This window comes from Typha angustifolia, chromosome 14 (assembly GCF_048772165.1).
Source record: "Typha angustifolia cultivar Huaian chromosome 14, ASM4877216v1, whole genome shotgun sequence".
Lineage (NCBI taxonomy): Eukaryota > Viridiplantae > Streptophyta > Magnoliopsida > Poales > Typhaceae > Typha > Typha angustifolia.
In genome coordinates this window covers 3,715,132-3,743,049 of record NC_133252.1, presented here as the reverse complement: position 1 = coordinate 3,743,049, position 27,918 = coordinate 3,715,132, and the positions used below count along the sequence as shown (strand labels likewise).

The 27,918-nt window shown below is 38.1% G+C and overlaps 2 protein-coding genes across 3 annotated transcripts; both read left to right on the top strand.

Moving 5' to 3' along the window:
- The first annotated feature begins 3,471 nt into the window (after positions 1 to 3,471).
- On the top strand, positions 3,472 to 18,701 carry LOC140776629 (momilactone A synthase-like). 2 transcript variants are annotated; one of them, XM_073120392.1, is made up of 3 exons: positions 3,472 to 3,596; positions 3,692 to 3,775; positions 17,804 to 18,700. In XM_073120392.1, exons 1-3 carry the CDS (start codon positions 3,577 to 3,579, stop codon positions 18,594 to 18,596), a joined length of 897 nt encoding a protein of 298 aa, XP_072976493.1. In that variant the 5' UTR covers positions 3,472 to 3,576; the 3' UTR covers positions 18,597 to 18,700. The 2 variants fall into 2 exon arrangements, with proteins under 2 accessions (XP_072976493.1, XP_072976492.1); XM_073120391.1 differs by having other exon boundaries at positions 3,481 to 3,596; positions 3,671 to 3,775; positions 17,804 to 18,701.
- Positions 18,702 to 23,551: 4,850 nt separating this feature from the next.
- Positions 23,552 to 26,356, top strand: LOC140776061 (momilactone A synthase-like). The gene is made up of 3 exons (XM_073119618.1): positions 23,552 to 23,695; positions 23,791 to 23,874; positions 25,436 to 26,356. Exons 1-3 carry the CDS (start codon positions 23,676 to 23,678, stop codon positions 26,226 to 26,228), a joined length of 897 nt encoding a protein of 298 aa, XP_072975719.1. The 5' UTR covers positions 23,552 to 23,675; the 3' UTR covers positions 26,229 to 26,356.
- Positions 26,357 to 27,918: the final 1,562 nt, after the last annotated feature.

Sequence of the window (27,918 nt, the reverse complement as noted above, 5' to 3'; positions counted from 1 at the left end):
TTAAATATCTCATAAATTATCTTAACTTGCCATATATTCATATATAAAATATAGACACATTATATGAATAAATATTATGTTTTGAAATACAATTTGTCAATTATATGAGTACAAATAAAACTTTACATAAAATTTTTATATATCGTACACATATTTAATATTCTAAATTTTAAGCAAATAAAGGTATTTTCATCATTAAATATATTTTAATTCTAATACTACTTGTCAAAATATTATGAGGCACTACGGGATAATGAGAAACTATAAGCCTGCACTACAAAAGAAAGAGTGTTAGCTTAATTTTTTAATTTTTGCAGAATTTGCTAGTCCAAAAAAGATGGAATCTCAGCTATAGGTGAAATGATCTATATTTCTAAACTGTAGTTGAGATGGCCGGTATTTAAGATAAGAGATAGAGGAGAGAGAGGGAATCTTAACTGTAAAAAGGTGTATGGAATAAAAGGAAAAAAAATAATGAATTACTATTGTAACACCAAAAAAAAAAGAGGTGGGGCACGTGCCCCCTCATCGTGACAAAGGGGTGCTTTGTTAGGCCAAGGTGAAGGGAGGGCAAGCCAGCCCTTCCGCCTTGCACACGCCACCATTGGCGTGCGTGGAGGGGGAGCGGCGTCAGGAAGAGGGTCACTCCTCCTCCTCCTCTCTCTCTCTCTCTTCCTCCCTATTTATTTTCCCCTCGAGGAGAGCTCGGGCGCCCTTTACTTCCCTCCTACCTTTCTCTCTCCCATTCCGACCGTCACCGGGATCATCACTGATGTGGCCAAACCAGTGTAGTCCTCATCCTCGTCATTTCCTATTCAGTATGGTGACGACATGACACTTCAGATTGTGCATCGTCGCCACCCGTCCTCTCTCGGTAAGGCTGTGACGGTTGGCCATCGGCCCGGGGTCCCCTCCCTATTTTCTCCCCTGGTGGGGGTGGTGGCATGGAAGGGGAAGGGGAGGTGATACCTCCCCTCTCGGCTCAGGCTGGGAACCGAGTGCTGCAGGCATGCCTAAGGTGTGCTTGCCTTGGGTTGGCTTCCCCTAACCCGAGAGTGCCGGGCTCGGGCTAGGTTAGGCCAAACCCGAGCATGATAGGCGTGCTCGAGCGCACCTACCTCTAGCGGGGCTTAGCCAGCTCGGGCATGTGTCACCTCGGGATGGCTTGGCTAGACTGAGTGCTTGCGCTTGCCTCGGGCTGGGCTCGGCTAGCCCGGTCACTTGCTCGAGGCTGGGCCTGGCCAACCTAAGCGCTAGCGCTGGGCTGGGCCTGGGTTTGGGCCTAGCTAGCCCAAGCTTGAGCCTTAACTACGAGCTAGGCTTGGCCCAGCCTGACATGCTACCTTGAGCCCTTTTCTTTCTTATGCTTCACCTCACACATTTTAGGACAGAGTAGGGATTGAATTGAATTTTCTTTCCCCTTTATTTTAATCTACAATATTTAATACTATTTGTCCCATTTTTCTCTCCCCTTGTAAATCTTTTTAAGAGTTTGGTGCTAACTTAGTGATCCTGTCGCAGAGCACCTTGTGACCAGCGTTTAGTCAAGGGCCGGCCGTGATTAGGTGGGGACTACTCTTCGCTATGGACTGTTTAGCGAATCAAGGCATGTGGTCTATCCACTCTTGATTTATTATTTGATGTGATAGCATGAGCATATATGACATGCTAATCCTAGTATTTTAGCAACATCTATCTAATTAGTATGTTGCTCGACATAATTTGATATTAATTTAATGTGTTGTTCGCATGCTTAGGTAACATTATTTACTATTTTATTATGCTAAACTTAATTACCTTGTCATAACAAATGTGCACGACCCGAAAGGGGATGATTTGACATCTCGACAGTACCCGATACCTTCCCAGCCACGGTTACGGGTGGGAGATATTTTATAGTATATATAGTAGAGTCTACGTTTGAGGTCTTAGTTTGTGGACCTTAAATAATTAGGCAGCCGTTTCGCCGGGCAATAGACGATTTACTATTGATCGATGTGAATCAACCCCTTAAGAATGTTTAAACTGGAAAGTAAGGTAGGATGACGTAGACTTAGTGGTACCCAATGACATAAGGTAAGAGCGTCCATGAGTGACGGCTCACAAGATTTTCTTACTATGGTGCGATGATGTGGAGCCGCGGGCCTCGCGGGTCGTATCGATGTATAATATCAACCTTAGTATGGGCTTACGATTGGGGTCTTTAGTCTGCAGGGGCAGACGACCGATCATGCTGTTGGCCGGGTTATGTAGATGATTTTATCGCTAGGGTCTACCCTCCCTTGAAAGCCTGTGTTAGGAGGCGTATGTATTATGCATAAAGAATTGATAAGTAACTATATTCCTATTAGACCATGCTTGCCAGTTATTGATATGTGTACACTATGTTACGATGCATATTGCCTTATACAGTGCATTTTCTTGTATCTTGTTTTGAGTTGGGTGTCACATTATTAATAATGAATAATTAGGGATAGTATCATTTGCTGAGTGTTAAGCCCTAGTGGGACGCCTGACAGCAGCTAGCTAGTAGGGAGATAGTCTATTTTTATTTCGTGTTTAATTCTGAACTTATATTCATGGATTCTCATTTTATAGCTATTTTGATCGTGTAACCTTTGTTAGGTTGTTTACCCTTTTTTTATTATAATATGGATGAATTTGCTATGGCATGTAAGCTCTTCTCTGTTTTCGCTTAATTTATTTAGATTCCTTGTTTTGATGGCGTATTGTCGAGCTTCTAAATCCACATGTGACGGGGGTAAGTCCGTGAGAGCTACGTGGCGGTATTGGGTATTACAACACTAGAATAGAATAAGACATGTTATTTGGTATTACAACTATACTAGAATAAGACATGTCATTGTTTTAATTATACATCAGAATAATCTATTCCTAAGACTAGGACAAAGTAAGAAGATACACGTTCTATCGTTTTAAGTATACAAAATCAGCCCCACCCTTAACAACAAAAAGAAAACAAAAAATATCCTTTCTACCTCGCTATAAAGCTCTCGTTCGCTCCACTGTACCTCTCTTCTTCATCTCAAGCATAGCCATCAACAGAAATAATAATAATAGAAAACAACAGCTCATCTATCACCCATGACATCGACCTCCACTTCCTCCCTCCATCTCTCACCCACCTCCTCACGACCCTCTTCTTCATCCCAAGCCTAAGAAAAGAAAAATACACTCATCCCTATATGAGAAAAAAAAACGACTAGAAAGTAGAAACAAGGTATTTTGATATATAAAATATAAGAAACGAAGAGAATAAAGTCTATCAACAAACTTAACTGTTTACTTATAAATAGTTAATATTAGAACCGATGGTTCGATAATCTTGAACTAATCTGAAACAGTTTGGTGTAATTATTTCGGTGGCCTTAATTGAGATGTGGACTTTTGTGAACGTATCATAATAACACACATAGGTAAGCTATATTATTAGGTTCAGGCAAGCTTACACATCTTGCTTATACTTGGGTGGAAATAGTCCCCTCTCTCTCTCTCTCTCTCTCTCTCTCTCTCTCTCTAAGTTTACTCATCTCGTCGATCCATCCATCCTCTGCAATGCTTCGAAGTGCTCTCAGGTGTGTAGATCTTTCATTAATTCCCCCATTAAACCTCAAAATTCGTGCTCCTTTCTCAAGTATAATAATCTTAGGGGTTTCTTTATCGGCTTCAGATGGAAGGGAAGTGCATGGAGGAGTGGTGGTATGGTTGCTTCTGGTATTAACCGATCACTCTCCACTGACTTCGAGCAGGGAAGGTGATAAAGTATTCTTAATTCCTTTATTTCCAATCTTTTGTTTTCCTTCTTGTCAAGAAATAGGGAATCCCCATTAGTATTATATTAAAAGATAATAGAATTATTAGATGAATTCATAATGAGAAGAATATATATGAAAAGACGGGTAGGATAATTTCCAAGATTTCTACTTATCAATCAGAACTTCCCAAAGGCAAGGAGATTACTTTTGCAAAAATAATTGTTTGCAAAATAATAATTATGCCCATAAATTTATCTTTGTACAGAGTAATTATTTCCCTAATCCTTCAAGATTTCAATCTATGTCTTGAGAAGCTATAGAATTATAAGTTTGATATTTAATATTCTACATTAAGGAGTGGACTTGAACTAAAAGTAGTTAAGATCTTATATTTTAAATGATAGAAACGTACGGGATTAAAAATTCAAAACCTCCTACCATGATAACTTCTTGTTAACTACTCTAAAATTCTATATTTTTAATTTTATAGGAAAATTTACTAAACCATCCTATGTTTTGTCTTTATTACTATTCACACCCTACAATTTAGAAATTTATTATTCAACCTCTTCATTTACCACACTGCTATTAGTTTTCTAAATTAATGGGTTAAATTAACTATTGATGTAATAACCTTGAATAAGATTTTATTACGATTAAGATAAAATAAAAATAAATGAAGAATTAAATTTTGAAATCAAATTAGTTATCACTATTTGAATTACAACATTCTACAATTATTCCAACTTTTCAGTCAGCCAGGTTGCTAATGGGCCATATGTTTTGTTGGAACTATTCAACTAATGTAGACAGAATAGATTTGGAATTAGTGGGCTCTCGAATCTAACATATCCCTGGCTACTAATTAGCTGTTGGAAAAAATGACATTAGCTAAGTTTTTTTTCAGAGAAGTGTCGCCCTAAATATAGTTGCCATTCAAATTTAAACTCGGGTGCTTTCATACAACATCAGCCGCCGCTTTAATATTAAATGTTTTCTTTATTTCAAAGTGATTAGATCTGTAACTTTTAAATTATAAAAGTATTGTATAATTTTGTTACAAATGAATTGTTTCAGATCTAGTTCACAAGAGAAACATTTTTATTGATTTTTTTTAAGGATTGTTCTAATGTGAAGTATGTACCTTATATTCATAATCTTAAGGGAATTGCCTTGGGGTCCTTGTACTGTTCTTATAAATGTTGAATGTGTAAGATATCTTATGTCGTTTGTGTGTGTGTGTATATATATATATATATATATATAATTATTTGATTTAATTAAAATCACAATCTTTTCATTTACTGCACTCTTACTCCTAAAACTTCACTTTTTCATGCATTGCACTTTACCGTATTGTATATATGATATTGAGACGACTTGATCCATATTGGCTCCACTTGCGGTATTGGGTTTATTGGGATGAGCTTATTTATCTAGTTGAGTTTTATTAGAAAAAAAAGAAAAAGGATTTTTACCAAGACTGCGTTCGAACGGAAATACGGATGTCTGCGCACGTTTGCAAAAATAGAGAATGCAAATTGTGCGTTTAAACGGAATTGGGCTGTTCGAACGCGGTTGTTCGAATGGCTGCATATGTTCGTATTGATAGAGAACTGAAATTCCGCGTTCGAACACGATCGAGCCCATTCAAACGCACTGCGGTAAAAGTTGTTGGTTTGTTAGGGTTGTTTAACTTAGTTGATGACTCCCTAGGATGAGCATCTATAAACATGTGGAGAAAACCCTAATTGAAGTTTATCTTAGATAATTAAAATTGGCTTTAGCATTTATCTCCTTCTCAACTTGTCTCTTGCCATTGACGCCCTCTCCCATCTCCCTTCTTCCACCGCACAAGTCTTTGGTCGGCCTCTTCTAGCTTGTAACCATCCTCTTCTACAACAACTTCTTCCCCTTCACACCAAGAAGCAAACCTAGCATCTATCTAGTCATTGGAGGGTTATCAAGCTAAGATTCGATTGACCTTCGGTCACTATTTTGCCGACATCTTAAAATCTAACCGTCCAAACCCGGTAATCTTAGATTTGTTGGCAAGCTCTTTTCTAAAGTGACAACATATCAAAAATTCAAAAAGATCAGTCTATTAGATTGTTCGTAAAACCCCTTGGATGTTATGAGTCTAATCGAGTCCAAAACCGTTGCGGATTGGATTAAACTAGTTCGTAACAACTAGTATCAGAGCCAACATTCCTCGGACCGTCATGGCTACCACAAGGTCGAGGGCGGCTACGCAAGCAAGCGATCAAAGCTGGAGACGAACCACATGGCTCCGTCAAGATCTCCATCCCTCAAAGCTCACGAGGACGGATAGAGGGCCCTCCTGATCACGTGCAAATCCTGGCGCTCATGGCACAAATGTTGTTGGAGATCAAGACCACCCTTGCTGACAGGAACCATTATCTTCCAAGGTGTACCCCTGAGTGTCATCGAAGATATGAAGATCACTCTTTACCTAGAGAGGGGAATTAACGAGGACTGATCCTGGAGGCACCATGGCAATAGCGCGATGAATTGCACGGGCGCTGCATTGACTTACCACCTGTAACACCCACTTCCAAAAATGATGTGTTCTCACGTGGAGAATTTCCACGTGATTCTCACGTGACCTGTCAGTGAACTAATCTCACAAAGTATCTCGATAAGTCAAGAAATACCATAATAATCCAACAAATAATCCAGAATTATAATATCGCAAGCCTCAACAAGCCTCTAGGAATACAAGTTTAACACAAATTTTAAAACATAAATACCCTCGCAGGGGCCAAGTCCAACTAAAAATAATAGAATAGATAAATATTAAAATAGAGAAATGAATCTGCTACTCCTCGATATTCGTATCCTCCATAATCAGCTCTGAAATATTTCCACCAAAATGGCGGTGAGCACGGGGCCCAATAAGTAAAATCCAATAATAATCTAAGAATATCTAAGAATATTATATGATAAATATAGATGCAAACCCATAACATGTCAGGGAAAGTGTACATTATGACTTTTAATAACTTTCATCATTATAGCTCAATTTACATAGAAATCCTCACAGAAGTCGAGTCATAATGACATATCTCACAAAGCACCATAAAATCGAGGGGGACTAGTCATCTAGCGATATTATCACCCATACATGCCTGGCGACGCTGCATATGACCGATTGTCTGTGGCCATCAGACTAAGGATCTTAGTTGTAGGCCTATCAACACCGCTCTAGTAATCATCGCATAGAGCGGAATCATCACATACGGCGGTTAAGAGCACACAGCTTGATAGACGCCCTGACCATGTGTCCTCGGGTACCACTAGAACTACAATCCCTACCACTCAATCATCTTTTCTAATATCATACTAGACTAGTCTCTAACTAGGGCAGTGTAATCACCTGAATGCTCCACCAGCTACTGAACTCAGGTGTAGACCGCTAATATAATACTATATAATACACTCTACCCTGAACCCCGGGTTGAGTGGGTAAAAGGGGCACTGCCTAGCTCGGACTTGACTAACTAATAATGATACGTGCACGTGGTGCCATGGCCTCTATTATTTATTTAACATAATCATCAAAATAATAGGTATTATAAACAAGCATAGAGTCTATCATACATGTACATTAAGTGATAAATAATACAAATAAGAATTGACATGTAATTAAATGCAAGTATGAAATGTCATGTAATTTTTACAAGTAAGGGTGTAAACGAGCTGAGCCTGAGCGAGCTGGCTGCTGCTCAGGCTCGGCTCAAAATTAATTTTGAGCTTCTTTATTGGGATCAGGCTCAGCTCGCCTCAGCTCGAGCCGAGCTTGAGCCGAGCCTGATTGAGCCCGAGCCTGATCGAGCCCGAGTATGAAACAAGCCTATTATCAAGCCTCACTTTGAGCCGAGCTGGCTCGAGCCCAAGTCGAGCCAATTCGAGCCTAGCAGCCGAGCCACAATACATTTAAAGTGAAAAAAAAGTTGAAATTGAATAACAAATTTTATTTTTGAGTAAAATAAAAGCTAACTAAATTGACTATAAAATTTAAAATTAATCAGTGATTAGCAACCACACCCATTTCAAAATTTTTACTGGTAAATATAATAAAAGCCAACCAAATGAACTTAACTTAAATTATACAAAACCTTACTAAAGCCAACCAAATTATCATATCAATTATAAAATATTAACATAGTACCATTCATCAAAATTTGGCTCAAAACAATCACACCAATTTTAAAAATTTTACTAGTAAATATAACAAAAGCCAACCAAATGAATTTAACTTAAATTATACAGAACTTTACTAAAGCCAACCAAATTATCACACAAATTGCAAAATATTAACATATGGTAATTCATCAAAATTTGGCTCAAAACAAATCCAAATTTTGACATGACATCCAAATCATAAGTCTATCACTTGCTAAATATTACAATTTAAAGTACTTAACTTATATCTTACCAAATATTACAATAAAATCTAATAACATGCCAAATATTACAACTAAATTTATTTGGCACCGATACGATTCGGACTTCACCGACGTCGTCTCAAGCATAGATTCACTTTAGGAGTGTCTTTGTTTCATGTTTTAGTATTTAATTTCAATGAAAATAAGTTTTCTGTAAGTCGCGTTCGAACGTGGATGGAGTGAGTTTGAACCCGTTCGATCGCGCGTTCGAACATCTGCATCACGTTCGCAAATCCAGAGAGGAGAGAACTCGGTGTGTTCAAATGCGGTCGGGTGCGTTCGAACGCGGTCGGTGAAAATTGTATTGTTAGGGTTAATTTTGAGTTGTTGGTTAGCCTCTAAAAGGATGTGGATGGCAACTAAATTGATTATTGAATTGAGAAATGAGTTTTGTCTTGCCTCCTTCGTCTTCTTCGCTCTCGTTCTCTCAATCTCCGGTGATGCCGCTTCTAACCTCCCTCGACCGGCCAATCACCATAGTCCCTTAGGGGTGACCCTCTCCTCTCCCTTCTTCCAATCTATATAACACTTGCCCTAACCCTTCCATCAACCATAATCCTTCTACCACCACTTTTCATCGGTGCCACCCCATTAACGCCAGTCCACCTTCAACCACCATCACCTAGGATCACGTGCCTCCATCCACGGATCCAAAACAGACCATCCTGACCTTTGTCCATTATTCGGATGATATCTCGAGATCCCTATATCCGATTCGCTTGAAACTAGATTTGTTGGAAAACTCTTTCCTGGGGCTACAACATAGCAAAATTTCACATCGATCCAACGGCAAAATATTTTGGGATCTTATTTTAAAGTTCCGTGCCAGATCTAGTCCATATCAGGAAATTGGAAGAGATTGAACCTTAGCCTAAGGGGAGATCGTATCAAGTTTTAATATCAGAGCTCCATAGCCAGAGGCGAGATCGTATCAGGCACTCTCAAGTCTCAACAGCAAAAAGAAGCTTCATCCTATAACTGCAAAAAAAAGGAAATAAGTTAATTGCAGTTTAAATATCATTGCAACCAGTATAAACAAACAATGATAGGAAAATTTAGAAAATTCAGTTGTTAATTGGTATGCCATGATCACTGAACATATAAAATGAAAAGATCTTAGTTTGGCCTAATGGTTGGCACATATACTTACAATCATTATTTCAGGCACAAGAAACTAAGAAATATGTATAACCTAAATGTTCAGTGATCATGGCATACCAATTAAGTCAAATAATACTTTTTAATATATCTTTGCCTCTTCTATCTTCTATCATTTATACACTAGACCACTACATAATTTGGTATGACCCACACAGGCCACAACAAACTATCAAGATATAACTAAAACAACTAATATAAGAGTACACTATGATTTGACCTATATTATATAAATCATTATCTAATACAAAAGAGTACAAATATCAAATACTGGTATAACTCAATTTTTATATAAACTATCATTTATATCGTCTCGCATCAATAGCTCACCTCATCATCACTCTAAAATATCTTCTCAAGATATCTCAAGTCACTATCATGTACCACATATCTGAGATGGTTAGAAAAGAAAAAAAGAGTCATGAGCAAAAGGCTTAGTGAATAGACCTTATCGTGAATCAGTGATGCCAAACAGAGAGTAAATCATGTACTGGATAATATGAATCAGAAAGAGCATTATGTCATAAATGAGTATATGAATGTATCCTCAATAATACATAAATAAAAAATAGATAATATGTCATAATTGATAAAAGTATATAATCCTCGACAATGAATAAACAAATCTCCATGTCATATGATCATCATAACTCTCTCTCAAATATAACATATGATGCATGCTGACATGACCATACTATGATATCAAATGCAACCATATATGATGTATATTGATCACTCAATAATCAGGTAATCAGATGATAATAAAATTATATGCATTTCTCAACATTTTAGTCATCAATGTTATCTATATATGTCATCATCATACTAAACCACTGTACACAGTCCACACCCGGTACCCGATCTCAACATCATGTCCGAAGGCTCAGAGCATACTCCGCCATCTGTAAGAGTATCTCAAATATAACCATACCCCGCCACCCGCTAGGGTATTAACATCCATCCAGACCACGGCACCCTTCCTAGCTGATAGAAAACTCGTGAGGATAACTCGCCACATATGCCCTAGCGAACGGTATGTGTCCGAATATTTGCTGCGCACACAGACTAACGACCTCAGACGTAAGGCTAACGGGATCGCAACTATGTTGAGCGATCAATCATTCACCAAGCACGTCCTAACCCTCGCGCCCATTCGAGTATCCTCACGCTTTTTAATCCACTATTCTATCAATCACATTTCATGCTTTCCTTCTAAATAACAGATTATATGCATATATTTAGTACAATAACAAGTCATTGCATAGCAGGAATTTAGGTGGAATTGGAATCAAGAAAAAAAATGATGCAATGTAGTCTCCAACTATGTAGTCAACACATGCATATTCATGCTACAGATCAACTGGATATAACCTTACAACTGTATAATTATCTCTCATCATCTTTATTTATCATCATCATACATATATCTAAGATCAACCTAATTATACGCATGATAAAAATATACTCGACTGTAATCATTTCTAGATAAAGTTATATAATCATGCTGGAAGCTAAAACATGCATGTACAAAATAAATAATATAACCTAATTTGAAAAAGGCGTCTAGGAGATAAGACTACTCACATCTGATCAAAAGATACGAACCACGCATCTCTCACGTCCGTCAATCAATTATCAACTCATTGTGAGGGTCCACGGGATCTCACATAAGAGGGTTCGGAGTCTAAAAATATTTAAGTAGTATGAAGTTAGTCGTTTATCTAATTAAAATTAATTCAAGTAAAATATAAATGTTTATTAGGTTTAGAATCACTTCTTTTTATTTTTTTATTACATAATTAGATCTATATTATTGATACGATTCAAACGCTATAATTATATTATTATCATAAAATGCTAATTATAACATAAGGAGAAAGGTTTGTTTCTTTTATTTAACATATTCTAGATATGTAATTATAAAATAAAAGCTGAATAATTATAAATAAGAAATACGTATAGACAAGATCTATTTTATAATAAATTTTATAATTCTTACTCTATCTTGATTAATCAGAAGTTATATAGTATTTACTTAATTATATAAAATAATTAATTAATTAATAAGACTAGTATCTTATTCTACACAAGATAGTATATAATAAATTGTTAAGATTACTTAAAATGCATATATTATGAATATCAATACATAAATCTAATAATTATAATTTACAACACTATCTATTAGTCTAATAGAAATATAAATACATAATTAAATAAATATAAGTATTACCTATATTTATGCATAATAGTTTACAACCTAGTTAATCATTAATTACACTAATTATAATTAATAATCATCATGTTGAAGAATATACATTATTATTAAAATAATTAATGTCTAAATAAGTTATCTACATAAATTAAGAAATCAATACCTAACTAAATAAATAAATAAAATTGCCACCAATGCTCTGCAACAGTGCTGGGCCGAGCCCAACACTATGCAGAAAGAGAGGAAGAGAGCTGAGGGAGAAGAAAGGAGAAAGGAAGAAGAAAGAAGAAAGAAGAAATAAGAAGGAAGAAGAAAGGAGAAGAAGAGAAGAGGAAGAGAAGAAAGAGAGAAGGTGAGGGAGGGGGGTTGTGGACCCGGGCCGACGGGGAGGGCACCGGTCGCTGGTAGCCATCCAGCAGCTCGGCTCCAACGAGCCCAAGCCCAAGGGCAAGAGAGAGAGCTAGAGAGAGAGAGAGAGAGAGAGGGAAAGTGAGAAACTTACCTCGGTGGCGGTAAGCCGGCGGCGGCACGAGGAAAAAGAGAGAAAGTTTGAGAGAGAGAGAGAGAAAGAGTTTGAAGGGAGGAGGAGAGAGAGAAAGACCGAAAGAGAGAGAGTGGGGAGAAAATATATATATATAGAGAGAGAGAGAGGCGGTGGGGAGGGAGTCTCCAGCAGCTGTGACGGGGCCCACCACGCCAGCTAGCTGCAACAGCGGTAGTGGTTGTGTGGCGCCTCACCAAGCAAGCTGCTCCAGCCATAGTGTGGCCGACTACATCATGCCCAAAACTTTTAATTTTTTATTTTTTATCTTTTATTTATTATTTATTTATTCATTTTTATTTTTTCTTTCTTTCCTTTGTCTCTTATTTATTTATTTTATACATTATTATTATTATTATTATTTATTTTTCTAGGTTATTATATTATATTATTTATTATTATTATTATTATTTATTTATTTATATTTTTTTTGGTTGTTACAAAGTGGCCCGCACCGAAGTGGACAAATTGCTTGAAGTTCAAGCCGAGCTCTCCTTTCATTCTCTTGCTGGCGAGTTGGCTCCGAAAACTCTTCGAGTTGAAGGTATGATCAAGAAGAATAAAATCCTAATTCTTATTTATTCAGGAAGCACTCATAATTTTTTTGTGGATTCTCGGATGGTGAGGCGTTTGGGATTGAAAAAAGATTGGAGTCGGAGCCTTCCAACAGCTTTGATGTAATTATCAGTGATGGCACCATGTTAAGAACGGAGGGCATATGCCGCAAGGTCCAGCTACAAATTCAGGGCCATGTCTTCTAAATTGATATTTATCCGTTGGTTTTATGAAGAGCTGACTTGGTGCTTGGGGTGCAATGGCTTTGGAATCTTGGATTGGTCACCTTTAACTTCACCACCATGGCGATGGAGTTCAGTCGTGAAGGCCAACCTATCTAGCTATTGGTTGCATCAAGCATGGAAGCCAAAGGGGCACTGTAGTCCCTATAGGAGCTGCCGAAACTCGGGTGTCGCGAGTTTCTCATGCAACTCATCGAAAGGGCCAAGGACGTGGATGATCCAGTATACTTATCTGCTGATTTAAATCCTCTTTTGCAGGAATTATAAGATGTATTCCAACAGCCACTTGGATTACCTCGACCTAGGGCACAAGACCATCACATCGAGATCATGCCCGGGGCGGGTTCAGCAAATGTGAGGCCATACCATTATTTCTTCATCTAAAAGGAAGCTATAACAAAGATGGTCCAAGAGATGTTGTCCGGCAGAGTGATAAGACCAAGTTGAAGCTCCTATTCTTCACCGGTCTTGCTCGTGCAGAAGAATGACGGGTCATGGCGATTTTGTGTGGACTATCGAGCTCTCAATTTTATCACCATCAAAGATCGGTATCCCATACCAGTGATTGAAGAGCTGCTGGATGAATTGGCGGGTGCATGTTACTTCTCAACAATAGATTTGAGGGCGGGGTACCATCAATTCAGAGTCAAACTTTCCGATTTGCACAAGATGGCGTTTAGAACTTATGATGGGCACTGCAAGTTCCTCGTTATGCCTTTTAGTCTTATCAATACTCCCGCCACCTTTCAAAGTTCAATGAATGATATCTCTAGGCCTCATTTGAGGTAATATGTGTTGATATTTTTTGATGATATATTGGTATATAGCCGTACATGGGATGAGCATTTACGACATCTTTAAATGGTACTTAGCCTAATGTGGCAACATAAGTTGAAAGCAAAGGACTCCAAGTGTTCATAGGGGCAATAAAGGGTCGACTACCTAGGCCACATCATATCTAAATATGGCGTGGAAGCTGACCCTAAGAAGATCCAAAGCATGGTGAATTGGTTGCTGCCCAAGACTACCAAGGAGCTATGTGGTTTCCTCAGTTTAACCAGCTACTTTCGTCGGTTTGTAGCAAACTATTATAAGGTTGCAGCTCCCCACGCGGCCTTGCTGCGGAAGGGTGCATTCACATGGATGGACAAAGCAAGGGAGGCATTTAAAGCCTTGAAGAAGGTGATGATCTTAGGCCCGGTCCTTGCTTTAGCTAATTTTATCAAACCGTTCACAATTGAGTGCGACGCATTCGGAGTCAACGTTGGGACTGTTTTAATATAAGAAGGCAGATCTATGGCCTACATGAGCAAAGATTTTTTCAAGCGTTCACAGTTGTTATCTACCTATGAAAGAGAGATGCTCGTCATCATCCATGCTATCACTAAGTAGAGGCCTTATCTCATCGGGTGACGCTTCACGATCCGCACCGATCAAAGGAGTTTGCCATACTTCTTTGTTATCTACCTATGAAAGAGAGATGCTCGTCATCATCCATGCTATCACTAAGTAGAGGCCTTATCTCATCGGGTGACGCTTCACGATCCGCACCGATCAAAGGAGTTTGCCATACTTCTTTGGGTAGCGCATACATACACCAACCCAACAAAGGTGGGTGTCTCAGCTACTTGAATACGACTATGAGATGGTGTATAAAAAGGGGATAAAAAATAGCACCATGGTGCCGTATCTAGGTGCCCGAATCTAGCCGAGTTGGCAGTGATTTCAGCGCCAATTTTTCCTTTTCTTCCAGCAGCTATGGGAGGCTTACAAGAACAATCCAGACACCATGAGGATGTTGGACAACCTTACTACAGATCCTAGTTGTATGCAAGGAGTGGTGGTAAAGGACGGACTCTTAGTGGACAAAGACAAGATCATTATTCCAGCTGACCATTACTTGTGTTTGGAGTTGATACTCCACTTTCATGACTCCCCCATGGGTGGACATGAAGGGGTGTTGCGCACCTATAAATGGCTGAGTCAGAGTTGCACATAGGCTGGAATGAAGAAGGATGTACAAGCCAATATCAAGGCTTGTGAAGTGTGTTAAAGAGCAAAGACAAAGTTGGCAGAGCCTATTGGATTGCTGCAACTGCTTTCAATTCCAATGAAGGTTTGGGAGGATGTCGCCATGGATTTCATTAATGGTATTTCTAAGGCCAAAGGACATTTTGTGATATTGGTGGTGGTAGATTGCCTTAACAAGTATGTATATTTTTCAGTTTTGACGCATCCTTACACGGCAAAGAAGGTCGCAGGGGTTTATGTGTGCAACATGGCCAAGATGTATGGTATGCCAAAATCGATTGTTTCAGATTGTGATCCTATATTTGTGAGTTAATTTTGGTAGGAATTATTTGCGCTCTAAGGGACTACCTTCCGTATGAGTTTAGCCTATCATCCTCAAACAGACGACCAATCGAGGTGCTGAATCATTGCTTAGAGCAGTACTTGCGGTGCTTTGTCAGCGAGCGACCGCGATAGTGGTTATCTTATTTGCCACGGGTTGAGTGATCATACAACACAACCTTTCATTCGGCCATTAGCATGATCCCATTCGAGACTGTCTATGGATAGCCACCTTCGATCTTGCATACATACTTGCCATCGGCTTGAGTCGACCAAACTAAGGTGGATGCGATTTTGCGAGATCGTGATGAGGTGTTGAGGAGACTCAAGATGCAGTTAGCAGCTGCCCAAAACTGGATGAAGTAAGTATACAACCAGCAGCACCGAGAGAGGTCCTTCTCAATTGGGGACTAGGTTTACATCAAGCTCTAACCATACCGGCAAAGCTCGGTTAGACCCATTCCTAATCAAAATTTGGCTCCAAAGTTTTATGGACCGTACCAGGTGACTGAGAGGATTAGGTCTGTGGCATACCGCCTAGACTTACCTGTGGAGGCGCGGATACACCAAGTTTTTCTTGTCTCAAGCCTTAAGGCTCGAGTTTCCTCTATTGAGCCGATTGAAGTTGTTCCACCCGAGCCAACTATGACTGAAGCCGATGAGTCAGAATCCCAACCGAGTACTCCTATTCTAGTTTGAATCTTAGCCCGATGACATACTAGAGTCCAAGATGAGTGGGTGACTGAGATTTTGGTGGAGTGGCAAGGACGTATAGTGGACGAGGCGACTTGGATGCCCGAATCCGACTTCATGGACTGATATCTTGAGCTGACACCTTGAAGGCAATGTGAACAGAAGCGTGGTGGAGTGATATGACTCGATCCATATTGGCTTTACTCATAGCATTGGGTTTATTGGGATGAGCATATTTATCTATTTGAGTTTTATTAGAAGCAAAAAAAAAAAGAATTTTTGCCAGGCCGCGTTCAAACGGGAATGCGAACGCCTGCACACGTTCGGAAAAACAAAGAAAACAAATTGTGCATTTGAACGCGATTGTTCAAATGCCTACATACGTTCGCATCGACAGAAAACTGAAATTCCCGGAAGCATACGAACACACTGCGGCGAAAATTGTTGATTTGTTATTAGGGAGGAAAGAGTAACCATAGAAAAGGAGAGAAGAGAGAGAGAGAGAGAGGAAGCATAACAAATGACTACCGTCGATCGCTCGATCGGCAAAAATTGTGAAGCTAAAGAGATGGGATTGGTCATTGTGCCTTGTTTAACTTAGTTGATAAGTCCCTAGGGTGAAATATGTGAAGGAAACCCTAATTTGAGTTTATTTTGAATAATTGAAATTGACTTTGGCCTTTATCTCCTTCTCAACTTGTCTCTAGCTATTGGCACCTTCTCCCACATCCCTTCTTTTATCGCCCAAGTCTTTGGTCGGCCTCTTCTAGCTTCTAACACCCCTCTTCTACAACAACTTCTTCCCTTTCACACTAAGAAGCAAACCTAGCATCTATCTAGCCATTAGAGGGCTATCAAGCTAGGATTCGATTGACCTTCGACCACTATTTGACCTATATCTTGAAATCTAACCGTCCAAACCCAATAATCTTAGATTTGTTGGCAAGCTCTTTCTAGAGTGACAACATATCAAAAATTCAGAAAGATCCGTCTGTTAGATTGTTCGCAGAACCCTTTGGAAGTTACGAGCCTAATCGAGTCCAGAACCATTGCGGATCGGATCAAACCGATTTATAACAGATATCTTACTCATCAGAATCAATTTGGAGTCCTCAAATGAAAGGATTGGGGGTGAATATGAAATTCTACTTGAAGGAAATTCTATAATTGGCACCGTCTCAATAAGAGAATTTCAATTGATTTAGGGTGATTTCAATAGTTTTTACTACACATAATGAAATTAGATGATTGTATTTGTGATTTCACAAGAATTAATTTCTATCTTAACCAAAAAAGTTATATTTTATAATTGCTCTTGATGTAATAATTAATGAAATTTTACTTATGCTGATTGTTTTTTCATCTATTCTTACTATTCTCATCTTCCCCAAGTCAGGTATGTTTGATTTAGTTTGTTTAATAAATAAATTATTGATAAAATTATGTGTTAATATCATAATTTTGTTCTAAATATATTGTATAGTTAATTCGTATTAATGATAGTAAAGGATATAATAGGAAAATAAAAAATATTGGAATCCATTTCCGGATAAAATCAATTTAGAAACAACTGGTGAGGAACATACGATATGTACAACTGGTGCGAGAAACAACTCGTTAGAGAGTAGAAAGCGACTGTGAAACGTTCTTATAGCTAGAGAGAGAATGTGATTATATTTTGGATTGAATTGAGAGTGATTTCTCCCTTGTCTTTCATTTAATTTAATTATGCTCCTTATTAATTTTCTTGTGAGGAAATATTACCGTTACTATAATTGGCAGACTTATCCAAATTTTTGCAGGTTATCCGGCAAGGTAGCGGTCATAACCGGTGCAGCAAGCGGAATTGGCAAAGCCAGTGCAACTGAGTTTATCCGCCAGGGCGCCAAAGTTATCCTGGCCGATATCCAAACCCAACTCGGCGAGTCCGTTGCCTCCCAACTCGGTCCGAACGCCACCTTCATCCAATGTGACGTCACCCAAGAGTCACAGCTCGCTGCCGCCATCGACCTCGCCGTCGCCCGGCACGGTCGGCTCGACATAGTTTTCAGCAACGCCGCCATCGCCGGCCCCGTCACGTCATCCATCACTGCACTCAATCTGGCCGGCTTTGATCACACCATGGCCACCAATGTTCGCTCCGCGGTCGCAGGTATCAAACACGCCGCCCGAGTGATGATACCTCGCCGCTCTGGTTGCATCTTATGCACTGCGAGTATCGGCGGTATCCTCGGCGGCATCACACCGCTTAGTTACACGGTGTCCAAGGTTGCGTTGATAGGATTGGTGCGGTCGGCGGCCGCGGAGTTAGTCAAAGATGGTATTAGAGTGAACTGCATCTCCCCGCACGCGATACCGACGCCGATTGGGTTAAATGCAATGAGGGAGTTGTTTCCAGGGGTCGATGACGAGCGACTAACGGAGATGATTTATGGAGCCGGAGAGCTAGAGGGGGCGAAATGCGAGGCGATCGACGTTGCGAAGGCTGCCGTGTACTTGGCTTCCGACGACGCTAAGTATGTGAGTGGGCATAACCTTGTCGTGGATGGAGCTTTCAGTACATACAAAAGCGCGGGGCTTTTCATCAAGGACTGAATTAACTTTGATTCCAATATTTGGACTACTGCAAGTATGTTACATTGGGAAGTAGTAATAACACTGCTTCAGATGAGAAGCTTCTGTACCTTATATTCTTAATATAATAAAAAGAATATTATATAGATAAAAGCGTGCAAATAATACAAAGGTATCAAATCCATAGTAGAACTACAAAGATAAGATAAAATCCCAACGCATAAATATAATATTTAATTTATATTTAGAATGGGGTTTCTTTACTTGTATTAATATACTCTACTGTTCATAGTAAATATATATTGTTTGCATTTCTTTGTAACAAAATGTGTATCTCTTTAAACTGAATTTGTTAATTTTTTATACTAGATGCATATTTTTTCATATAAGAAATATACACAAGATCTTAGTTTTGTTATTTTAAAAACATATATATATATATATATATATATATATAGATAATTTAAAATAAAATATTTAAAAAATACAACAACGTTGTATAAATATTTTGTCGTTGAGTTAAAAGATCGTGAGAAGGATGAATGGAGTTAATATAATTAATACACTACAAACAAACGATTGAAACTTGACATGCAAATCAGGTACTTGGCAGCCATTGATTGGCTATGATATCAGCAAATTGAGAGTAAAAATATTAAGCAACTCTTCGTTTGCATCCTGACCACAAGAAATCCATGCAGTTGGGTGCCGCAGACGATCGGGCGTTGAAAAATAATACTTTTATAGGTGGTTTTTTTATCCCCCCTCAAGGGGGAAAAAAAATTGAACATATATTTAGAGTTAGGTAAAGATTCATTTCACACCTTGATACCCTTCACACATTTCATTCAAAGTCAAGCACCAGGATTACCCAACAATGACATGAGAGGAGTAAGCTTACCTGCTTGTCAGTTAGACTATTGATTCTACTTATTGTTATTGAAATTATTTTATATATCACAACTATTACTATTATATTATTTAAAATATCATAATTACTATTAAAATTATTGGAGAGACTCTCTAATGTTGTGCAGTGCAAGACGATCAAGATCTAAGTATCTTGATACTAAAAAAAACGTAGCTAAATAATTAGGTATGTTATAATATCAATTAAAAAATATGTAATAGATGCCCTAAGAGATGAAATCTATCACACGCTATTAATAATAATATATAAAAAATAAATCATGAAAAAATAATCTCAAATACAAAGATTTTTTACATTAAAAAGTTTCAAACTGGGTAGAAATCACGAATACAAATTAAGATTAAACTAATCATTGAAACTCGTAATAGTTAAGTAGAAACTTACAGATCTCCTGTTGATCTCCGTGATTTAATCTGTACCAATATTACTCGTCAGACTTCATGATACACTACTTGCTGTGATAAAGTTTTCAAGCATCACCGACCTTTAAGGTTGATCATTTTGTCTTAATGACCCTTAAGATATAGTTCTTCTAGATATGATATAGATGAGTCAAGTTGATAGTGGTTCAGCACGTTCCATCTAAAGCTAAGAAATAATCTCCAATGGCTTCTAAAAGGTAATCTCAAGATGATAATCGATGACCTCCTAGGGTTAGATTAAAATCCCTTTATATTCATTTCAGAAATAAGTTAGAATATTAGAGATTAGACAAAAAAAGATCTCCAAACAAGCTTCACTAAGTAACACATTCTATAAAGATTCATGATATCGTTTGAATACACTTCAAACGATTTGACTTAGATTTGCAAAATTATCTCTATAATTTCGAACTATAGCCATGTTGCATTCGAATAGCCTTTTATATGTCTCAATAATTTTGAACGGCATCTAAGGTATGCACGAACGATAGAGTGGATAGTTTAATGTAGAGTGGTCCTTACTATGTATTTGAATATTTTTTTTTCATACTACTCTAATCGTTATGATATCATTTGAGCACTTTAATAACAATTTTAAACACTTTAACTTCAAAATTAATTTTTTACTTTAATATTCTTTATCAAATATCTCATAAATTATCTTAACTTGCCATATATTCATATATAAAATATAGACACATTATATGAATAAAAATTATGTTTTGAAATACAATTTGTTAATTATATGAGTACAAATAAAACTTTACATAAAATTTTTATATATCGTACACATATTTAATTTTCTAAATTTTAAGCAAATAAAGGTATTTTGATCATTAAATATATTTTAATTCTAATACCACTTGTTAAAATATTATGAGGCACTACGGGATAATGAGAAACTATAAGCCTGCACTACAAAACAAAGAGTGTTAGCTTAATTTTTTTTAATTTTTGCAGAATTTGCTAGTCCAAAAAAGATGGAATATTCAACTATAGGTGAAATGATCTATATTTCTAAATTGTAGTTGAGATTGCCAGTATTTAAGATAAGAGGTAGAGGAGAGAGAGGGAATCTTAACTGTAGCTGGGTGATATGTAATTAAGTGTTATCTAATTTAGGAGCAAAATTATAATTATAAGTTATTACTAAATTATTTTTTAAAAGGTGTATGGAATAAGATGAAAAAAAAATAATGAATTACTATTGTAACACCAAAAAAAAAGAGGTGGGACATGTGCCCCCTCATCTTGACAAAGGGGTGTTTTGTCAGGCCAAGGTGAAGGGAGGACAAGCTAGCCCTTCCGCCTTGCACACGCCACCGTTGGCGTGCATGGAGAGGGAGCGGCCTCGGGAAGAGGGTCGCTCCTCCTCCTCCTCCTCTCTCTCTCTTCCTCCCTATTTATTTTCCCCTCGAGGAGAGCTCGGGCGCCCTTTACTTCCCTCCTACCTTTCTCCTTCCCACTCCGACCGTCGTCGGGATCATTGCTAACGTGGCCAGACCAGTGTAGTTCTCGTCCTCGTCATTTCCTATTCAATTTGGTGATGACACGACGCCTCCTCTCCCGGTAAGGTGGCGACGGTTGGCCATCGGCCCGGGGTCCCCTCCCTCTTTTCTCCCCTGGTGGGGGTGGTAGCATGGAGGGGGAAGGGGAGGTGATGCCTCCCCTCTCAGCTCAGGCTGGGAACCGAGTGCTGCAGGCATGCCTAAGGTGTGCTTGCCTTGGGTTGGCTTCCCCCAACCCGAGAGTGCTGGGCTCGGGCTAGGTTAGGCCAAACCCGAGCATGATAGGTGTGCTCGAGCGCACCTACCTCTAGCGGGGCTCAGCCAGCTCGGGCATGTGTCACCTCGGGATGGCTTGGCTAGACCGAGCGCTTGCGCTTGCCTCGGGCTGGGCTCAGCCAACCCGATCACTTGCTCGAGGCTGGGCCTGGCCAACCTAAGCGCTAGCGCTGGGTTGGGCCTGGGCTTGGGCCTAGCTAGCCCAAGCTTGAGCCTCAACTACGAGCTAGGCTTGGCCCAGCCCGACATGCTACTTGGAGCCCTTTTCTTTCTTATCCTTCACCTCACACATTTTGAGGTAAGGTAGGGATTGAATTGAATTTTCTTTCCCCTTTATTTTAATCCATAGTATTTAATACTATTTGTCCTATTTTTCTGTCCCATAGTAAATCTTTTTAAGAGTTTGGTGCTAACTTAGTGATCCTGTCGCAGAGCACCTTGTGATCAGTGCTTAGTCAAGGGCCGGACGTGATTAGGTGGGGACTACTCTTTGCTAGGGATTGTTTAGCGAATCAAGGCATGTGGTCTATCCACTCTTGATTTATTATTTGATGTGATAGCATGAGACCTGCTATTCCTAGTATTTTAGCAACATCTATCTCATTAGTATGTTGCTCGACATAATTTGCTATTAATTTAATGTAATGTTCGCATGCTTAGGTAACATTATTTACTATCCTATTATGCTAACCTTAATTACCTTGTCATAAAACATGCAAATGTGCACAACCCGAAAGGGGATGATTTGACATCTCGACAGTACCCGATACCTTCCCAGCCAAGGTTAGGGGCAGGAGATATTTTATTGTATATATAGTAGGGCCTACGCTTGAGGTCTCAGTTTGTGGACCTTAGATAATTAGGCAACCGTTTCGCTGGACAATAGACAATTTAATAGTGATGGATGTGAATCAACCCCTTAAGAATGTTCAAACTGGAAAGTAAGGTAGGATAACGTAGACCTAGTGGTACCCAATGACATAAGGTAAGAGCATCAATGAGTGACGGCTCACGAGATTTTTGCACTATGGTGCGATGATGTGGAGCCGCGGGCCTCGAGGGTCGTATCGATGTATAATATCGACCTTAGTATGGGCTTACGATTTGAGTCTTTAGTCTGCAAGGGTAGATGACCGTTCATGCTGTTGGCCAGGTTATGCAGATGATTTTATCGCTAAGGTCTACCCTCCCTTGAAAGCCTATGTTAGGAGGCATATGTATCATGCATAAAAAATTGATAACTAACTATATTCCTATTAGACCATGCTTGCCAGTTATTGATATGTGTACACCATGTTACGATGCATATTACCTTATACGGCGCATTTTCCTGTATCTTGTTTTGAGTTGGGTGTCACATTATTAATAATGAATAATTAGGGATAGTATCACTTGCTGAGTGTTATGCCCTAGTGGGAGGCCTGACAGCAGCTAGCTAGTAGGGAGATAGTCTATTTTTATTTCGTGTTTAATTCTAAACTTATATTCATGGATTCTCATTTTATAGCTATTTTGATCGTGTAACCTTTGTCGGGTTGTTTACCCCCTTTTGTTATAATATGGATGAATTTGTTGTGGCCCGTAAAATTTATTTGGATTCCTTGTTTTGATGGCGTATTGTCGAGCTTCTAAATCCACATGTGACGGGGGTAAGTCCGTGAGAGCTACGTGGCGGTATTGGGTATTACAACTATACTAGAATAAGACATGTTATTGTTTAATTATACATCGGAATAATCTTATTCCTGAGACTATGACAAATTAAGAAGATACACGTTCTATCGTTTTAAGTATACAACATCTTGCTTATACTTGGGTGGAAATAGTCCCCTCTCTCTCTCCCTCTCTCTCTCTCTCTCTCTCTCTCTCTCTCTCTCTCTCTCTCTCTCTCTCTCTCTCTCTCTCTCTCTCTCTCTCTCTCTCTCTAAGTTCACTCATCTCGTCGATCCATCCATCCTCTGCAATGCTTCGAAGTGCTCTCAGGTGTGTAGATCTTTCATTAATTCCCCCATTAAACCTCAAAATTCGTGCTCCTTCCTCAAATATAATAATCTTAGGGGTTTCTTTATCGGCTTCAGATGGAAGGGAAGTGCATGGAGGAGTGGTGGTATGGTTGCTTCTGGTATTAATCGATCACTCTCCACTGACTCCGAGCAGGGAAGGTAATAAACTATTCTTATATATATATATATATATATATATATATATATATATATATATATATATATATATATATATATATATATATGTACTACTTATCAATCAGAACTTCCCAAAGGCAAGGAGATTACTTTTGCGAAAATAACTGTTTGCAAAATAATAGTTATGCCCATAAATTTATCTTTGTACACAGTAATTATTTCCCTATTCCTTCAAGATTTCAACCTATGTCTTGAGAAGCTATAGAATTATAAGTTTGATATTTAATACTCTACAGTAAGGAGTGGATTTGAACTAAAAGTAGTTAAGATCTTATATTTTAAATGATAGAAACGTACGGGATTAAAAATTCAAAACCTCCTACCATGATAACTTCTTGTTAACTACTCTAAAATTCTAAATCATTAATTTTATAGGAAAATTTACTAAACCATCCTATGTTTTGTCTTTATTACTTTTCACACCCTACAATTTAGAAATTTATTATTCAACCTCTTTATTTACCACACTGCTATTAGTTTTCTAAATTAATGGGTTAAATTAACTATTGATGTAATATCCTTGAATAAGATTTTATTACGATTAAGATAAAATAAAAATAAATACAGAATTAAATTTTGAAATCAAATTAGGTATCTCTATTTGTATTACGACATCCTACGATTATTCCAACTTTTCAGTCAGCCGATGCTTATGGGCCATATGTTTTGTTGGAATTATTCAAGGATAGATTTGGAATTAGTGGGCTCTCAAATCTAACATATCCCTGGCTACTAATTAGCTGTTGGAAAAAATGACATTAGCTATTTTTTTTTTTATAGAGAAGTGTCGCCCTAAATATAGTTGCCATTAAAATTTAAACTCGGGTGCTTTCATGCAGCATCAGTCGCTGTTTTAATACTAAATGCTTTCTTCGTTTCAAAGTCATTATATCTGTAACTTTTCTACAAAACGAATTGTTTCGAATCTAATTCTTATTAATTTATCTTAACCAAAAAAGTTATATATTTTATAATTGCTCTTGATGTAATAATTAATGAAATTTTACATATGCTGATTGTTTTTTCATCTATTCTTATTATTCTCATCTTCCCCAAGTCGGGTATGTTTGATTTAGTTTGTTTAATAAATGAATTATTGGTAAAATTATGTGTTAATATCAATCATTTTGTTCTAAATATATTGTATAGTTAATTCGTATTAATGATAGTAACGGATATAATAGGAAAATAAAAAATATTGAAATGAACTCTTACATACTTCCAAATAATAAGGTTAAATGGAATTCATTTCCGGATAAAATCAATTTAGAAACAACTGGTGAGGAACATACGATACGTACAACTGGTGCGAGAAACAACAAGTTAGAGAGTAGAAAGCGACTGTGAAACGTTCGTATAGCTAGAGAGAGAAGCAGAGAGAGAGAGTGTGACTATATTTTGGATTGAATTGAGAGTGATTTCTCCCTTGTCTTTCATTTAATTTAATTATGCTCCTTATTAATTTTCTTGTGAGGAAATATTACCGTTACTATAATTGGCAGACTTATCCAAATTTTTGCAGGTTATCCGGCAAGGTAGCGGTCATAACCGGTGCAGCAAGCGGAATTGGCAAAGCCAGTGCAACCGAGTTTATCCGCCAGGGCGCCAAAGTTATCCTGGCCGATATCCAAACCCAACTCGGCGAGTCCGTTGCCTCCCAACTCGGTCCAAACGCCACCTTCATCCAATGTGACGTCACCCAAGAGTCACAGCTCGCCGCCACCATCGACCTCGCCGTCACCCGGCACGGTCGGCTCGACATAGTTTTCAACAACGCCGCCATCGCCGGCCCCATCACTTCATCCGTCACCGCACTCAATCTGGCCGGCTTTGATCACACCATGGCCACCAATGTTCGCTCCGCGGTCATGGGTATCAAACACGCCGCCCGGGTGATGATACCCCGCCGCTCTGGTTGCATCTTATGCACTGCGAGTATCACTGGTATCCTCGGCGGCCTCGGGCCGCTTAGTTACACGGTGTCTAAGGTTGCGTTGATAGGATTGGTGCGGTCGGCGGCCGCGGAGTTAGTCAAAGATGGTATCAGAGTGAACTGCATCTCCCCGCATGTGATGCCGACGCCGTTTGCGTTAAATGCGATGAGGGAGTTTTTTCCAGGGGTCGATGACGAGCGACTGACGGAGATTATTTATGGCGCCGGAGAGCTAGAGGGGGCGAAATGCGAGGTGGTCGACATTGCGAAGGCTGCCGTGTACTTGGCTTCCGACGAGGCTAAGTATGTGAGTGGGCATAACCTTGTCGTTGATGGAGGTTTCACCACAAACAAAAGCGCGGGGCTTTTCGTCGAGGACTGAATTAACTTTGATTCCAATATTTGGATTACTGCAAGTATGTTATATTGGGAAGTAGTAATAACACTGCTTCAGATGAGAAGCTTCTGTACCTTATAGTCTTAATATAATAAAAAGAATATATATATATATATAGATAAAGGCGTGCAAATAATACAAAGGTATCAAATCCATAGTAGAACTACAAAGATAAGATAAAATCCCAACGCATAAATATAATATTTAATTTATATTTAGAATGGGATTTTTTTCAATTCAATTTTTTTTTTAATTTCTTTACTTGTATTAATATACTCTACTGTTCATAGTAAATATATATTGTTTGCATTTCTTTGTAACAAAATGTGTATCTCTTTAAACTGAATTTGTTAATTTTTTATACTAGATGCATATTTTTTCATATAAGAAATATACACAAGATCTTAGTTTTGTTATTTTAAAAACATATATATATATATATATATATAGATAATTTAAAATAAAATATTTAAAAAATACAACAACGTTGTATAAATATTTTGTCGTTGAGTTAAAAGATCGTGAGAAGGATGAATAGAGTTAATATAATTAATACACTACCAAACAAACGATTGAAGCTTGACATGCAAATCAGGTACTTGGCAGCCATTGATTGGCTATGATATCAGCAAATTGAGAGTAAAAATATTAAGCAACTCTTCGTTTGCATCCTGACCACAAGAAATCCATGCAGTTGGGTGCCGCAGACGATCGGGCGTTGAAAAATAATACTTTTATAGGTGGTTTTCTTCTCCCCCTCAGGTGGGAAAAAAAGTTGAACATATATTTAGAGTTAGGTGAAGATTCATTTCACACCTTGATACCCTTCACACATTTCAGTCAAAGTCAAGCACCAGGATTACCCAACAATGACATGAGAGGAGTAAGCTTACCACCTTGTCCGTTAGACTGTTGATTCTACTTATTGTTATTGAAGTTGAAGTTATTTTAAATATCACAATTATTATTATTATGTTATTTAAAATATCATAATTACTATTAAAATTATTAGAGAGACTCTCTACTGTTGTGTAGCACAGGATGATTTAGATCTAATTATCATGATACTAAAGAAAATGTACGTAAATCCTTAGGTATGTAATAATATCAATTAAAAAAAATATATAATAAACGTCCTAAGAGATGAAATCTATAACACGCGCTATTGATAATAATACTCGAAAAATAAAGCATGAAAAGATCATCTCAATCACAAGAATTTTTACTTAGAAAAGCCCCAAATTGGATAGAAACCACGGATCCAACTTTAGATTAAAACTAATAATTAAAACTCATAATAGTTAAGTAAAAACTTACAGATCACCTGTCGATCTCTGCAACTCAATTTATACCAATCTTACTCGCCAGACTTCATGATACACTACTTTCTGTGATAAGATTTTCAAGCATCAGTGACCCTCGGGGTTGATCATTTCGTCTTAGTGACCTTCGAGACACAATTCTTCTAGATTTGATATAGATGAGTCAAGTTGAGAGTTGTTCAACACTTTCCGTCTAAAGCAAAGAATTAATTTTCAATGACCTCTGAAAGGTAATCTCAAGATGATAATTGACGACCTTCTAGGGTTAGATTAAAATCTCTTTATATAACTTTTAGAAATAAAGTAGAATATTAGAGATAAGACAAGAAAGATCTCCAAACAAATTTTACGAA